This window comes from Cydia strobilella, chromosome 2 (genome assembly GCF_947568885.1).
Source record: "Cydia strobilella chromosome 2, ilCydStro3.1, whole genome shotgun sequence".
Classification (NCBI taxonomy): Eukaryota; Metazoa; Arthropoda; class Insecta; order Lepidoptera; family Tortricidae; genus Cydia; species Cydia strobilella.
Window position 1 is genome coordinate 3,152,322 of NC_086042.1, and position 16,995 is coordinate 3,169,316.

A 16,995-nucleotide genomic window follows, 5' to 3' on the forward strand; every position below is an offset into this window, starting at 1 on the left:
AGGACGCAATACAGAAAACATGATAAGGAATCTAGTCTTTGCTATAGTGCTGTGTATTTGTGTTAATAGACCTTGTACTTAGACGATTTATTAAAAAATAATATTAAATATAAATAATTCAAAACACGCGCAATTCATTGATATAAATATTACGAGTATATTTTTAAATCGTGACCATGATTTAAGTATGGCGGAAATAATAATTATAACATGGTAACATTTTCAATATGTCAATTGTCAAAACTTTCTTAACACGTCACGTCACGTCAAAACGTCACCACAACCACATCAACATCACAATATTCACAATAACACCAGATTCACAAGTATTTATCCCGTAAAATTGTTTATTTTATGAAGCAACAGTAACAACGTAGTATCATGGACGTAAGTTACAAGCATCACTATTCTCTAAGATACCGATTATCTTATTTCCCTTTCACTTATTAATCTTTTAAAATGTTTATAGGAAAGTAACATACCTATCGACATAAATATAGGAAAATTGCAAGACTGGCTAGTCAGCCGTCGGCACGTAAACAAGGAATGGCAGAAGAACATCATAGCGGTTAGAGAAAAAATAAATAATGCCATACAGGACATGCCAGCACACCAAGACATAACAGCTTTACTTTCAGGCAGTTATATCAATTATTTTCATTGCCAGAAGATCATAGAGATTTTAAAAGAAACTGAGGCCGATACTAAGAACCTCTTCGGAAGGTATGGTTCTCAGAGGATGAAGGACTGGCTGGATGTGGTGAAGAGTTATGAAAAAGAAAACTTGTACTTGGCGGAGGCAGCACAGATGTTGGTTAGGAATATTAACTACGAGATTCCAAGTTTGAAGAAACAAATAGCTAAGGAGGAGCAATTGCAAGTTGTAAGTGTTTATGTATACTTGTTAAAGGTATAATAAACAATAAGACTAAAAGGTTAACAGATGGACCTATATTTATTGTGCTTATTTTTTTTTTGTATGTCAAGTCAAGATGCAGCTGTGTCTGAATATTATTCAAACATCAAACATTTATTCAGCAAATACGCCACTGGGGCACTTTTACATGTCAATTTTTACAAGCAATAAAATTAACCAAAAATTATAAAAATCAATTACACATATGGAATCAATAAAATATTAGATACTTTGTCAGAGATGTATCCAGTCTAAATGTCAAATTACACAAAAAACTAATAAAAAATATACAAACAACAGGCAAGTACTAAAATTGTTTAGAGATGTAAAAGTCTCTAGGTGTCAGAGATTTTTATTTTATTTTATTTAAAAGGCACACTAAACAGACAACATTCAACATAGTTACAAAGAGTACATGAGTGGTAGGTATTGCATAAGAATGCCATCCAAAGCAAGCATGCACAGCAAGAAAGAAATATAAGGAGCAAAAACTATCCTAAAACTATAAAAAAGTATCCTAAAACTACTCAGATAAAATATATGTGGTGTTTTCTATAAAAAGGGATCCCATTGTCATGCGTTTCGTGTATCGCTCACTTCTTCTTCTCTTCTCTTCTTCTTTTCCTGTTACCCCCTGCTGGGGTGTAGGGCTCGAATCTTGTTTTTCCATTACCATTATTATTGTTTTATCGCTCACTTTTTTAAATAAAAAGTATAAGTTTAGCTCAGAACTGATTGAATTATTAAAATTATTAATAAAATAAATGAATAGCCTTTTGATTTATTGGAAATAAATCTTTACTATAGTTGGTCAAGCAAATCTTTGTACAACAGAATTGTGTTCATCATACTTTCATTCTACATTTAAGGAATACGAAAAGAAGAATGCAGACCACCTCAAAAATGAGGCATCAATGAAGTCCGAGTTCCTGGCGCAGTGCCGGCAGCTTGGGATCCAGGGAGACAAGATCAAGAGGGAGCTGGTGGAGCGGCTGAAGGAACTACCAGAGATATATGAAGATGTATGTATTGCAATTTTCATCTTTAGGCATGTAGGTTCATTTTTTAATGCCAATAAAAATTATTATAATTTTACTGCGAAAAACTAAAATCGGAATTTCATCATTATGATATTCGTTTTTTGTGGTAGGTCCTCCGAGATGAGAATAAAATAAAACGAAAAGCTTTATAAAATCTATTTAAAATAAAATTTATTTAACAAAATGTCAAAATGCAAAGCAATACATTAACTTCAAGGCTCCAGCCTGAATTTGGCCTGAATTTCATGTTATTAAATGGATGAAATATAGATTTAAATTGTTTGAGGGTGAAAACGTGGTAAGTCTCCAGCTGCGCAGGGAGCAAAAAGATCAAATCTTTCTGTTTAAACTATTAAATAATCTAATCGAGTCGCAATATCTTATTAGCAATATTTCATATAGATGTCCTAATTTCCGAACTAGATCAAAAACTTTATTTGCCATTCCACTCTGTCGTACAAAGTATCTCAAAAACTCATATCTAGGTAGAGCATGCTTAATGTATAATTCTAAATATTCCAATTTCGATGTGTTCAATATGAAGCTGGGTAAATTTGTTAACTTAATAAAAATAAAAACAACCCCAAAATTAGCACTTAATAACTAGTTACCTAGCATACTTATGTAAGTTTTGTATTGTACCTTTTATTTTATTTTTTTCTCTCAAGCATAAGTTTCAGCTATAATTCAAGTTAATAGCTTTTGGTTTGCCTGATTGCTTTGAATAATTACTTTTCTACATTTTGAATTTCATTAAGTTAGTTCCCTTTGAGCTTTTCTGCCTTAATTAATTAGTGGAAACTGTTTTGGCTTGTGTTTTATTAATATTAATTCATATTGTGTAAGATTGTAAGCTGTTTGTTTCCCAATAAAAAAAAAAAAAAAAATCTTACATTTAAACTTTAGTGCTTACGCAAACTAGCACCAAAACATCTGTCACCAGCATTTGCAAAATTTTATTGTATAGGAAGTTTCATATATCTTTTCTGCGTGATGTTGATCAGTGGACCTGTTAACTGATGTTGGTGCAACTGGCCTTAAATCTGTATTTTTAGTATTGTATAGTCGACTTCAAAGAGAGTTTGACAACTGTACAGTTTGTACAACATCTGTCTGGGCCATTTGTGGCTTTCCATGAGAGAAGGGTCCGTATGCTTCATGTGCAGGACCTTTCTAACAGAATTTCTTTTGGAATTTTAGATAAAAAGGACTTTATTGCACTTGAAGTATAAGGACCCTTCTGCAATGGAAAACCACATTTTTCTACTTGTGTCAAGTGGTATGATGTGTTTAGACATCTTACAATTAATATCATTGACATTATGTGTTTCATGCAAATGTGTTATTCTTAAATTAAATCCATTTTCATATCTCAATTTCAGATTGGCAAATCTCTAAAACCTATTCAGCCCGGCATAGATCTCTACTCCGCCTTCACCAAATATGCCCTTGGAGACAAGGCTCCTGAAGTGCTACCGATACTACAGTTTGTGGTGAACCACGGTAATGTGACAGTGTATGAGTGGAGCTACGGGGAGCCGCCGCTGGCTGTGGAGCCTGACCCGGTGCATATTGAGCTGGATGATGGAGACTGTGCTGGTGATAAGGTATTTGTTTATTATTTTAAAGATTCAAATTGATTTCAAAATTGAAAGAAAGATTGGGTGAGTCTTTTTAAACATCACTACATAGTATAAGATAAAGTCGCTTCCTGCTGTCTGGATGGATGTCTGTCCCTATGTATGCTTAGATCTTTAAAATGACGCAACGGATTTTGATGCGGTTTTTTTACTAGATAGAGTGATTCAAGAGGAAGGTTTATATGTATAATACATCAGCATTGCACCCGTGCGAGGCCGGGGCGGGTCGATAGTATGCTAAAAATGTGATATTCTATGAGATTTTTAAGTTCTACTCTTATTTTATCTTATGATTTTCGGGGGCCCTTGGGGATACACTTCGACCCATAGGGATCTTTTGTGCAAATACCCCCTTCTACTCAGAATCACGAGCTCTTTCCATCTCAAAAATATCCCAACCTTTTCCAGATATGTTTTTACTTGATATGTTTGATTTTAAGGTTAAATATTTTTAGTACAATCTAAAATCAGTCGTTTTTAGGAGTTATGGAATAAAAAGGTTTTTTATTTTATTTTATTTTTATTATATATATATGTTTGATTTTCAGATTGATTTCGGTGGTGGCGGCGGCATTGACTTTGGAGCCGACGCGGGCGCCGACATCGATTTCGGGGATGGCGATACAGCGGAGATCGACTGGGGCAACATTGACAGCGCACCGGCTATTGACCTGGCAAGTTATCATTAATCATGGTTACAGGTTCAATAATAATTCGTAACTCATACTGAATTCATTAAAAAAGCTCGGCATTAGCAAAACCTGTGTATAAAAGACTAATTCGTTTATTGATTTTGTGTCAATCGAGTCAAAGGCGACAATTATTTTGTCCTAAAACATACATGACTTAAACAACAACAACTAATCCAAGTAAGAGGATAATAATGAATAATGGAAAAAAAAATCTTTTTGTTTTTATTTCACATGGCTTGTTACATTAGGTATGTAAGTGTATCCGGTGAACGACCTTAAAGGCAAAAAAGGTTTGCTCAGGTAAAGCTCATTGCCGCCGGCGGGGTCTCGGAGGTCTGCAAAGTTGTTCCCGTAACCCCGCCCAAAAGCGAGCGTCGGAACACCCCAGGGGTTTTAGTCCGTGTGAGTCGTACATCATACCCACTCGGCTTCTCCCGGGCCGGGTGGGATCCCTAACCGGATTTCCCCTGGGTAAAAAAATAAAAATAAAGGTAAAGTTTATTGCCGTTCATTGTTTTTGTGACGGCCGGCATTTGCAAACTAAGATAAGGAATCCAAAATGCATCCTAATTGGTTATCTTTATGGGGAGGCGAAGCTTAGCCTAAACAATAACAACTAATAATCTGTCCTTACTACCTGTTGTTTGTCTCCTTGCTTTTACCCTTTCCATTATTAAGATAAAGAATCCTAAAATGGGAGGCGGAGTAATCTCGCTTGGAAGGATCGAGGTAAATTTTTTAAATGGTTCACCGGGAATGTCCCTGGCCTTACTTAGGGTCGGTTGCACCAAACTGTTTGTCATCGTTAAAGAGTTTGCTAAATGTTTATTGTATGGAAACTTTCATAGTAAACCACCGCGGCGCGCCGGGTGACGTTGATCAGTCTGCCAAGTGCAGATGATGCAACTGGCACTGAAGAGGCCGGTGTCGATTTTGGAGCAAAAATATAAAATTGATAGATTTAGTCGTTGAAATTATACACGTTTTGTTACGTAATAACTAAATAACAAGTATTGGTTTCTATTAGCACGTAATCTCATCTTGCCTTTTAATAATGAGGTCGCGAGCGAGCGTCACCGGTAATATATGAAGAGAAGGGGCAGTTTTTAAAAATTCATCAAAAAATTATGGTGGTAAATTATACAAATTGATGTATAAGAATAGTTTCAGCAAATGTTGTAGATTGTTCAAGTATCCAAATTACGTTGAAATTAAGTCGATTTTCAGAGAAATTGTTACTTGTTTTGAAGTAATTTCTGGAGAAAATTGAATTCGTTTAACTTTAATTTCCTCGAACTCTAAGTCATATAACAAAAATGTAATCTGATAAAGGTCAAGTACAGAATATGTGTAATACAAGTTTACCATTTTTCGCAGTCCAAACTTTACGAAAATTACAAATAAGAGCGACAAAATCAGTGCTATATGCGCATTTACCTAAACGTCCATCAGAAAAAAAATCATTACTATATCTAGTGAGTCTGTTTTCAAAAAATTGATGTGATAAAAGGCAAGATAAGAAGACGTGCTAATAGAAACCAGTACTTGTTATGTCAATTAGGTAACAAAAGGTGTACAATTTCACTGACTAAATCAATTTTACATTTTTGCGACTAAAATCGACACCGGCCTCTTAATATATTCTTATAAGATTAGTTTATTGACAGGATCTGTCAAGCGATTTAGCAGCCGTGGCCCTAGAGGAATCCGGTATAGTGGTGGAGTCGGCCGGCGTGGCGGGCGGCACCGCGCGCGGACGAGACGCTCTGACGCTGCTCGACAACCCTAGCACCAGAAATCAAATCATAGACCAACTAGTCGAGGTCAGTATAGTATTTAGTTTTGACTAATCCACTTAAAGAAACAATGATATTTGAGGGGACCAGAAAACTTGATAATGACCACCAAGGTTCTTATTGTTCTCTGTCTTGCATTTAAAACTCCGAGGCTTATAGCACGTCTTATGAATAGCGCCATAAATAAATGGCCATAATTATGTTATATACACGGTGGCTAAAAAATAAGTGCGTTCCCGTTGCCAGAGAGGTTCTTGGATTATACTGAGCAACTTTTACTAATTTGGCTGTTTCATACATTTTGGCTGGTCCATTTTCTATGGGAGGGTAATTTTTTTTTCGTTCTAAAACCTCCCTGGCAACAGGAATGCACTTATTTTTTAGCCACCGTGTATATAGCAACTTACTTTTATCTGAATTGCTAATAAAGGTGTTTTTTTCATAATTCTTGCCACCTCTACGCTAGATGCCCCCAGGCACCTTACACTAATCAGTGTGTAAAGATACTAGACTACCTATCATAAAGGCACTACCTTTTTTTTGTTCACAGCTCGAATCCTTCCTCAAGATGCGCCTCTACGAGACGAGCACCGACACACAGTCCTTCTCGCTCTTCCAGCAGCTGCCGACGGAGAGCCCGGACGCGCTGGCCGCCATGTTGTCGACCGCTCAAGCCAGCACCGCGCGCCTCACCGCCACCAACCATTTGCACAACGTTAAACATTCTCCAAGGTAAAGTGGATAACGTCAGCTGCCGCTCCGTCGGCCAGCTAGTATTGTAAGTCTTACCGCCATCAACCATTTGCACAACGTTAAACATTCTGCAAGGTAATGTGGTGAGATGTGCAAAGGTGTATTGAGATCGTCAGCTGCCGCTCCCATCCAATTCCCATAAAGATTTCATGTTTGGTTGTCGTTATAAAACTGACAGCGATTAACTTTTCCTAATTACTCACGCTAATTGGGTACACTATTTGCTGAAAACTCCCTAACTTCTCCTTAAATCTTACAAACTGGATCTTTATGTTGACATTTCTTCGCAGATACGTGGACATGCTGACAGAACAACTGAAACAGAAGCTGGTGGTGTGCGACAAGCTAGCTGGTCTCGCGGCGCGCGTCATACAGCAGCGCGAGGCGGCCATAGCGCGCGCACAGAGCTTGCGGCCCGAGGTCTCCGCCCTCATCACACGCAGCCGGACATTACAGGAACAGGTACTGTAGTGCTCCTAAAATACAGTCTAGAATAATGAGGGCTACCGCGTTTAATTTCGCCGCTAGGAGCGCTAGTGCAGCTGGAGGTCTTTCAAAAATGTCAAGTTATGGGGGTTTCAAGCTTTTTTATCGGGAATTTTCACTCCTTATTTATAATTGTGGTAAATCTTTGTCCATATTTGATTAATCATGGTAAACAATGTATATAAGCTCAATAAATGTTAGTGGTTTAAAAAACGTGCTAAATAAAATATATGCAAAATTAAACAGGTTGAAAAAATGGCAGATTTAGACGTTAAAATACCTTTGTGTATATTAGAACGTATTGATTAAAAAATAACAAGCATAGAAGAATTTTGTGATCTGTTTTTCTGGACCTACATCTACAGTGGCGCCAACTGGTGAGCACAAAAACGGTAGCCCTCATTAAAACAGAAGCTGGTGGTGTGCGACAAGCTAGCCGGGCTCGCGGCGCGTGTCATACAGCAGCGCGAGGCGGCCATAGCGCGCGCACAGAGCTTGCGGCCCGAGGTCGAGGAACATTTGCAATATATAAACGTCGATACTGAGATGGTCGATAAAAAACCATTCACGCTCTATTGAAAAGCAATGTCAGTGCGACAAGATAACGGAGTCTAATCATCGCCGATAGTGTGAAGGAGCCATTACCTCAGTCCCGTAATTATCTCAGTAGATAAAAAGATAGTACAAAAGACATCAACGCACTTCTTATTCATTAAATGGAAGCGCGTTGATGTCTTTTGTTCTATCCTTCGGTTTTTTCCTCTTGACGGCGGCGGCACGTGATTGGTCGAATTAAATACAGTTGACTAAACCGTTTCGTTAGTTGAGTTGTTGAGCCATAGTGAAAAGTATAGGCTGGTGGCCTAGCGGTAAGAGCGTGCGACTTTCAATCCGGAGGTCGCGGGTTCAAACCCCGGCTCGTACCAATGAGTTTTTCGGAACTTATGTACGAAATATCATTTGATATTTACCAGCCGCTTTACGGTGAAGGAAGAAGCAAGGCCTAGTTACCGCTCTGGGTTGGAAGGTCAGATGGCAGTCGCTTTCGTAAAAACTAGTGCCTACGTCAATTCTTAGGATTAGTTGTCAAGCGGACCCCAGGCTCGCATGAGCCGTGGCAAAATGCCGGGATAACGCGAGGAAGATGATGATGGGAGCCATAGTGAAAAGTATGCGATTACAGTTTGATATACGAAGTCTTTATTCCATTTTTATTTTATTTTATAGATTTGTTTTCTTTCCAAGCTCAAGTAGTTAGAATTGTATTTGTTTTGCAGATCGAAGCGGACATATCTAAGAAGTACAAGGGCCGTCCGGTGAACATCATTGGCGGCGTCAAATTCTTATGAGCACCCAGTACAAATGCTAAATGACACTGTTTTCCACTGTTGACCTCTGTATTTAATATATGGCAAAGTTTATTTACATTCTCATCGTTTCATTCAGAGTATCTCTCTCTGCTTAGCCTTATCCCACTTCACTTCTCTCCTCGTCCTTGTTCGCCAGACACGGTTCTGGGTCGTCGAGTCATTTACTTGGGCTATCTACAGGTCACTGTATCATTTAAAGAGTATCAATTACTAGGTAATGTATAGGACTCTGCCACCCCGGCGGTGATGGGAACTTTCGGGGGAGGTGTAATGGCAATTAGCCACTTTCAGTGTTTAGCAGTAACACATTGGATTACTGCGACATAAACTCATATTGCTTGTGTCAACGTAACGTGTATATATAGACAGGTTTTTAGAGAATATACGTTCTTATACTATCATGATATAAGGTGTTTCACTTCTCCCTGTCACTGCTCGAGATGATATAACAAGATCACTCTTGTTATTTGATGGCGATCCAGACCAGCGAACCAAGGAACTGAATCCAACATTCCTAGCAACCACCAAGATACCAAGAAAGAAGAGAAAGAAGAAAAAACCGGCCAAGTGCGAGTCGGACTTGCGCACCGAGGGTTCCGTATTTTTTAGTATTTGTTGTTATAGCGGCAACAGAAATACATCATCTGTGAAAATTTCAACTGTCTAGCTATCACGGATCATGAGATAACGCCTGGTGACAGACAGACGGACAGCGGAGTCTTAGTAATAGGGTCCCGTTTTTATCCTTTGGGTACGGAACCCTAAAAATCACTTTCAAAACACCAATCCACGCAGTCAGACCAACCAGCATCAAGAACCAAGAAACAACCCAAGAAGAACCAACCAACATCAAAAATCGGAAACAGAGTTATGAAGAGAAATTAAGAAGAGCGAAGATCGAAGAGCGTTGTCCAGGGTTTCCCGGCTCGCAAATCAAGAGGTGTCTAAGTTTATCCCGGCCCATTTCAAGAGGAGTCCAGGGTTATCCCGGCCAACCATCATCATCATCGGAAGCAGAGCCAGCCATATGCAGCGTCAAGCGAGCGCCACATGGAGGTGCCAGCTCGCCAGGCCGCGCCAGCAGCAGCCAGGAATGCCGGTCGCGATTACGCACCTAATCGGACGAGGACGGCCAGCCACGCAGCAATAGGATGTAATTCCTAATCCTATAGTTGGTCAAACCAAATCGTCAGTAAATAAGAACAAAAAAACTATATTCATCCTTTTCTTTCGGGTGCTAGTACTAGTGTAAGACAAAGATAGTATGATTCTCTGTCTATGTTTGATATAAGACAGTATTTTGACAAACTGTACATGTAATTTTTTTTTCTCTAAAAGCCAGCATTTTCCAAAACAGTTATTAAATCATTCATAAATATGAATGGTTGTCGCTAAACTCAATTTCGTTTCGAGCATAAATAGTTTTCAAAACATAAGAAGTCATAATTTAATATAAGAATTGGAAATGTCGAATGGGGTCCACAATCATGTACATATGTCGCCATTTGTAGCGCGGGCCACAAGTTGTGCGCACGTCGACAGAAAACTTAACTAGGCCGCGAGTTAGAATATTTTAATAAGCGATGAATGAAAATTGATACGTCGCATAACGATTAAATAATTAACAACTCCATTCAATAATAGTACATTACGATACAAGTGCGAAAAATAGGAAATTCGCAACCAGTGGTGATAAATTAAAACACAACTGAAGGGAGTGTTTTAAATCGACACAAGTTGCGAAATTACCTAGTCCGATACCGTCTGGCGGACTGGTAATCAGTGGGCCCCTTTACAAGCCAATTCGAACGTACGGCTCCTCGTCCTCCTAGAATTAAATAAAATGTAAAAGTGTAACATATGAAACACAAATGGGGCATTTTTTATGAAAAGGGGCCTTGTTGTCGATGACGCTTACGCCGCACAGCGTCGCGCGGCATTGTATTTATATCGGAGCATCGTTTATAATGGCGCAAGCGCCATCGACAATAAGGTCCCTTTTTATAGGAAATACCACAAATAGGTACTAATACTAACATCTTCAACTCATCACTTGTGACACGACACCTTCAGCTTACACAGATCTTTTCTAGACACAAGTTAGTTGAATCCTGCGGGAACTGAAAGATGTAAACACTAATAGGTAATAAATGATTTCTGATTCAGATTCAGATCAGAATAATACGTTAATTATGTCATTCAGTTATCACGTATTCCGCTCGTACTTGCCCCTAAATGTATTGGCGCGAGTAAGAGGTACGATAACTACATGACATTATCAGGCCTATAATAAGTCTGATTTCACTTGTTTCGAATATGGGATATTACTGCAATGTTCTGCCACCAGAGTGCAGCACTAGCCTTTTTAATAAACCATAGAGTAACTTATACATACTGTGCCTTTAACAGGTTTTTGACAAGTTTTCAGAGACAATAAAATATGACACTGATGCACCAAGGCGGTTTGTTTACAGAGGACCTACCGGGAAACGCGAATCCGAAATTTCGCTGTCTGCCTCTTTATCGCTCGAATATGCAAGCTGTCACAGAGATGTTAGATAACGAAACTTCGATTTTTTTGTTTCGCGATAGACCCTCAGATTGTGGTAGTGGCGCCCCCTACGCAGAGTTTCGCCTAATATTCCCTATTGACCTGCAAGTAATTTTACGTTACAACAATATTCGCTAGTTACCTTCCGTCAATGTTTATTGACATGTTAAAAAGCCCCCGAAGCCTAGCAGAACAAATATATTTGTATTTCAATTATTTACCTAAACATGATTGCTCAACCAGCTATACCGTGATTTGTCTCTTTCATAGTTCCCACTGCACTTGAGAATTGCTTCACTTTACACTTAACACACTGCCGCGTATTAACAACAGTTAATTAACCAATAATATACCTTAACACTTCGAAATAAGGTGCACGAATCTGGTACAGTCGCCTTCAGATATATCGGAGAAACCAAGGTGCTCACAAATATCTGAACACGCCTCTATTGTCAAGGCGCTAGTGCGTGTTCAGATATTTTTGAGCACCTCGGCCGCTCCGATATATCTGAGGGGGACTGTACTATTGACGATAGTATTTACTCGCCAGGTGTCAGTTTACATAGTTTGTTTACTTGCAGAATTGGCCTTACACTATGTTTGATGTTTGTAAGATTATTGCGTTACGACCCTGAACTAGTAGGTTCATCTTATAGAGAGCGATCATGTGCAAGAGATATTAGTAAACATTCATTGATTGTAATAGATGTGTTGTCTTAGATAAATTCTTGCTTCTAATTTGACAGCCAATGTAGATACGAAAGATATGACCGTTGGCGCAAGCGAGCAGCGCGGCAACTATTATGGCTAGACACCTAAATTGGTGTGGGCCGCATGTACTTGTAGCGACGAGACGAAATCGCGGAGTGAGCCACGCCTGGTAACGGCGGCAAAACGGGCAAATCATAGGTATGACTTTGTACAACACCATCTTGTTCAGCTGTTACACTCGACTCGAGGGTACGAATCACGATTTTTTTTGAAGATGTCTCTATACCTCTCTATTACAATCAATCTCTTTGCGTGTCAGATTATATAACGCCTACAAAATTATTTGAAATATTTCGTTATAATTATTCACAAATTTAAATGTATAAGAAAACGATTAATTGAAGAAATAAATAAAATAATTGTTCAAATGCGCATTTTTCCTTCAAACTGAAATTAATGATATTTCAGATCTTTCTTCTTAAAATTAAACCTTTAAGGAATCGAGGTAATGATGACTAGTGATTATGATTATGTTTCGGTATATAAGTACCTAAGCTCCTAGACCAAAATAATCTAATTACTTCATATTTTCATATACTTTTGTATTAAAATAAGTACCTAATAGGTGCCCTAAAATAAAAGTTAACATAACAACAATTCGTCAATTTGTTTTGTTTGTTGTTTGTGTTGAATAACAGTGTTTCTATTCTGTTCTATACTATTCTATAGGCGTAATAGGATAGGCTATGACCTATTTATATTGTAGATCTAGGGACTACCTACGTATTATGAACTGAAATAAATGTCATATACTAAGAAAAAATGACCAAGGCCTCCAGTGCCCCAGGCTGGAAAGTATTTTCTGTAAATAATTTAATTTGTTCTAATACTTCTCAGTACCTAGGTATTGGTAAGGACTAAGGTGCATATTGCGATAACAAAACTTCCACAGCGGATAATTTTGGAAATGGATAATATCTACCTACTAAAACTAGAAGTATTTTCTATACTGTAGGATCAGTTGATTTATTTTATTTTATTAGGTCCTTACCTGTGAAATTGGCGTTTTTTTTCAAAGATATTATTTTGTACGTTATTTATTTATTTCAATTGCAACATTTGCAACTTCCAAATTTTTCTTTACTTTCAATAGTAGGTAGATTAGTAGACTATGTAACAAAGGTTTAAATACAAATAATAGGCTTTTATTTTTTATTTAGTGTTTCAAATTAAAGCTTGAAAACCACCCTTTTCATGTGCTGCCGGTTCAAGTGTTTCAATTACCTATAGTTTTACGATGCTAACTATTTTTAAGTAATTAAGATATGTGTAATGTTTTTAATATTCCTAACAAAATTTTGATTAGTTTATATTATTGTTTTAATCTTTGAAACAAAAAAAATAAAAATTCTCATAAATACTTTGTGCCAACCTTTGCAACAGGTCAAAGAAAGTTATAATAAGTAACCAGCAGCACAAAGTGAGATAACATTATATTCACACGAGAGAAAATTTCTTCTAAGCATCTAAGAATGTCCTGTTACGTCGTGTCTAGATAACTGCGGGTTATTATGTGACAACTTGACAAGTCTTAATTGACGCAGCTTTCATTAGTCACGCTGCGATGCCAAGAACCTTGTGGAAGGGGTTATTCCCACTAGTTACCATCAGTCGTTACCATAGTGGTAACAACTGAGATTTTTTTTTCTCACCTTTTGTTACCGTAAAACGGGGTGGCTTTCAGATGCAGGGGCGACTTTGAAATTTTAGTTTTTAAGCCAAAATATATTTTTATGCGAGATTTTTTACAGTAGATGAACATAACTAACTAGTTACACGAAGAGTTTCAGTAAATAATGAATAATGGTAATTTTATGGCCATTTTAAAACTATCAAAGTAACCCCGAATTTTCCTAAACTTCGTTTTACGGTACTGGGAACAACTAAGAAGAAATAATTATTTTTCTCAGTTGGACTGGGGACTGGTGAGAATAAAATTCTCATTTGTTACCACTGGTAACAACCTGGTGGTTAACGGCTTATTAGCCTAGTACGTAGTGACCCTGCCTACGAAACATGAGGTTCCGGGCTCGGGTTCGAATCCCGGTAAGGGCATTTATTTGTGTGTATCACGAATATTTTTTCTTGAGTTAAGGATGTTATCTATGTATTTACGTATGTTTTATTGTCGCCCAAAGTAAGCTTTGCTTAGTTTAGGGCTAGTTCGATCTGTATAAGATTGTCTCCAAATATTATTTATATTCAACTATTTTATTTTATTTTGTGGGAATAACCCTGTGGAAGTGGTGAAGCAATCACTCGTTTATGGGAAAAACATTGTTGCGAACGCAACTTTTTATTTATGTAAACATGTGACATTTTCAACCAAAAGGTACCGCATTGTCGCTTGTCGATAAGGTTGATTTTAAATTGAAGCTGTATGGAAATACCGCCTTATTGACAACCGACAATATGTACCCTTTTGATTGAAAATGGCACAAATATTCCTTATGCAGTAGCTAAACGCAGCCGTCGGGCTCGGCTAGCATTCGGAGGCTTTTCTAAAGCTCCAATAGCAGCGCTCCACACATCTTGTATCGCGGTCAATCAGAGGCACCTACCTATATTGAAAACCATTTTTGTACTGTTCAAATTATGCAAATTAACTCTTTCATCAACCTCCATAAGCCCGCTCCAGACTACGCGCACGAGTGTGGAGGGCCCTATACAATCTCAAACACTTCTACATTTAACCGTTTTGGCAGGAACCCTTCACTAAGAATTGAAGCAGGTCAGGATCACGGCGACTACAAACATTGATAATAAAATCGAGGTAACGGTATAGGAACTGCCATAAAATTTTGCCCCCTAGAATCTGATATACTTGATTATTTCACTACCAAACAGAGCATTATTTCCTACGTTATTATTTTAGAACACCCATCATAGTATTCGAGAAAACTATTCAATTACCTTACTTACCAGTCTTGTTAGTTATATGTAGCCAGTAGTAAGCTCAAGAGAACTCTTAGTCTTGTGACCTAAGTTAGTCAAGAAACAGCTACAACTTATAATTAATATCTCTTAATTACATCTAGGGATTATTTAACAAGTTTTAGCTCATTTTGGGAACTGGGCATTTCTATTTCGTTGTACCAAAAAATTTTGTGTTAGAATTGGGAATTTTTATAATATTATTTTTACTAGAATTACGAGCTTTTTCCATTTTTACTGAGAAAAAGGTCCAATAATTTTGGGGACAAATTTTTGGTCCGTTTGGTTACGGTTGACCTTCGATGACCGTAACAAAACGGACAAAAAAAATTGTATGAAGTTTTGAGGACACTTTTTTCTCGTGTTAGGATCTAAAGAGCTCGTGATTCTGAGTGGAATAAATATAAAAATTCCAAAATATAAAATGCAAGTTCACTGACTCATGTAACTATAAACAGAAGTTTTTGCATAAAAAGTTACTAAATAATTAGTTATACTAGAACCCAGAATAAGGTAGAGTAAACTGACAGTTGCGGGCTTGCATTTCATGAGATTATAAACATGTTGAAACTACATATTTTTTTATGGCCAAGTTTTTTTTACAGCCAACCTGTTGGCCCAAAAATATGTTGACATGATACTGCGCCATATTGTTGATAATTTTAACAAATGTTTTCTTTATAAGGAGAATATTTTGAAGACAATACGTTTTATTTTTGTAAGTTTTATTTTGAATGACATTCAAGAAAAGAAAATATTCCTAAAAAATTTTTGTCAACGTAGTTTTGGGCCACCATTTGGGCTGTACCCTGTACCTTCTCTTGTATAGGTATTTTATACTTAATATGTTTGATTTTTTTATTGTAAGTAGAGATACTAGGATCTAGGTGTACATAGGTATTTAAAGCATACTCGGAAAAATAAAACTTTTTTTTTAGTTATATGATAAATTCATAAATTAACGACGTCCCCAGTAATATGGATAGTAATACGGATAGTAATACGGGTAGTAATATGGGTAGTAATATGCTGGATAATAGTAGTAAGGATACATATAGCATTCGGTACTGGTTCCATTCTTATCTTGTCTTCTGGTGCCACAACGACCTACGCGGGTGGTGGTTTTTGTGCCAGTATGCAGTGAAAACAACTTTTCCATAACCTTTGATTGAAATCTATTCCATATATCATATAATGTTTTTTCTTTGGATCTGACTTCTGGCAGACCTGAAAATGAATATTTCTTTTGGTGCTTTGAAATTGTTTCTTGGTGTGACTCTTTTAATAAACTTAAAATGTTTTGTATTTTGCTTGCTGTATTATTTCCTATAGGACTTAGGTTATGTAAGTATAATGATTCTTTATTCATTGGGTAGGTATTTAGCAACTTTTCTTTTCGTTCACTTTCCAAGTTGTTTGCTGTATATTTTTCAACAGGACTTAGGTTATGTAAGTATATAGATTCTTTATTCATCGGGTAGTGATTTAGTAACTTTTCTAAGCCCACATTTCGTTCAGTTTCCAAGTTGTTTTCTGTATATTTTTCTACAGGACTTAGGTTATGTAAGTATATTGATTCTTTATTCATCGGGTAGTGATTTAGTAACTTTTCTAAGCCCACATTTCGTTCAGTTTCCAAGTTGTTTGCTGTATATGTTTCTACAGGACTTAGGTTAAGTAAGTATAATGATTCTTTATTCATCGGGTAGGTATTTAGCAAGTTTTCTAAGGCCACATTTCGTTCAGTTTTCAAGTTGTTTGCTGTATATTTTTCTACATGACTTAGGTTGTGTAAAACTATTGATTCTTTATTCATAGGATATGTATTTAGCAACTTTTCATTTCGTTCAGTTTCCAAGTTTTGCGAATTTTGCGACAGTTGCGGTGTCTTTGAGCTTATAATTTTTTTTAAATAGTTTTTTATCTTTTGTTGTGATCGGCATTTTTTTAATATACTTGGCTTTAGTGAATCAGGAAATAAAAGTGCCCTAATAAAATCATTATTTGCGAACTGTCGCTTCAGTGGCTCCCTCGCGTGTCTTGCCG

General features: G+C 37.1%; 1 protein-coding gene and 1 long non-coding RNA gene across 2 annotated transcripts; both read left to right on the top strand.

Annotated features, from left to right (window-relative positions):
• The first annotated feature begins 297 nt into the window (after positions 1-297).
• On the top strand, positions 298-8,750 carry LOC134750017 (CDK5 regulatory subunit-associated protein 3). The gene is made up of 9 exons (XM_063685085.1): positions 298-387; positions 470-883; positions 1,786-1,938; positions 3,339-3,563; positions 4,145-4,270; positions 5,956-6,111; positions 6,635-6,816; positions 7,128-7,299; positions 8,601-8,750. The coding sequence occupies exons 1-9, from the start codon at positions 382-384 to the stop codon at positions 8,670-8,672; spliced, it is 1,506 nt and encodes a 501-aa protein (XP_063541155.1). The 5' UTR covers positions 298-381; the 3' UTR covers positions 8,673-8,750.
• Positions 8,751-16,176: 7,426 nt separating this feature from the next.
• On the top strand, positions 16,177-16,724 carry LOC134755408 (uncharacterized). The gene is made up of 3 exons (XR_010129037.1): positions 16,177-16,325; positions 16,431-16,598; positions 16,632-16,724. It is a non-coding gene; the product is annotated as an uncharacterized LOC134755408 (long non-coding RNA).
• The last annotated feature ends 271 nt before the right edge of the window (positions 16,725-16,995 follow it).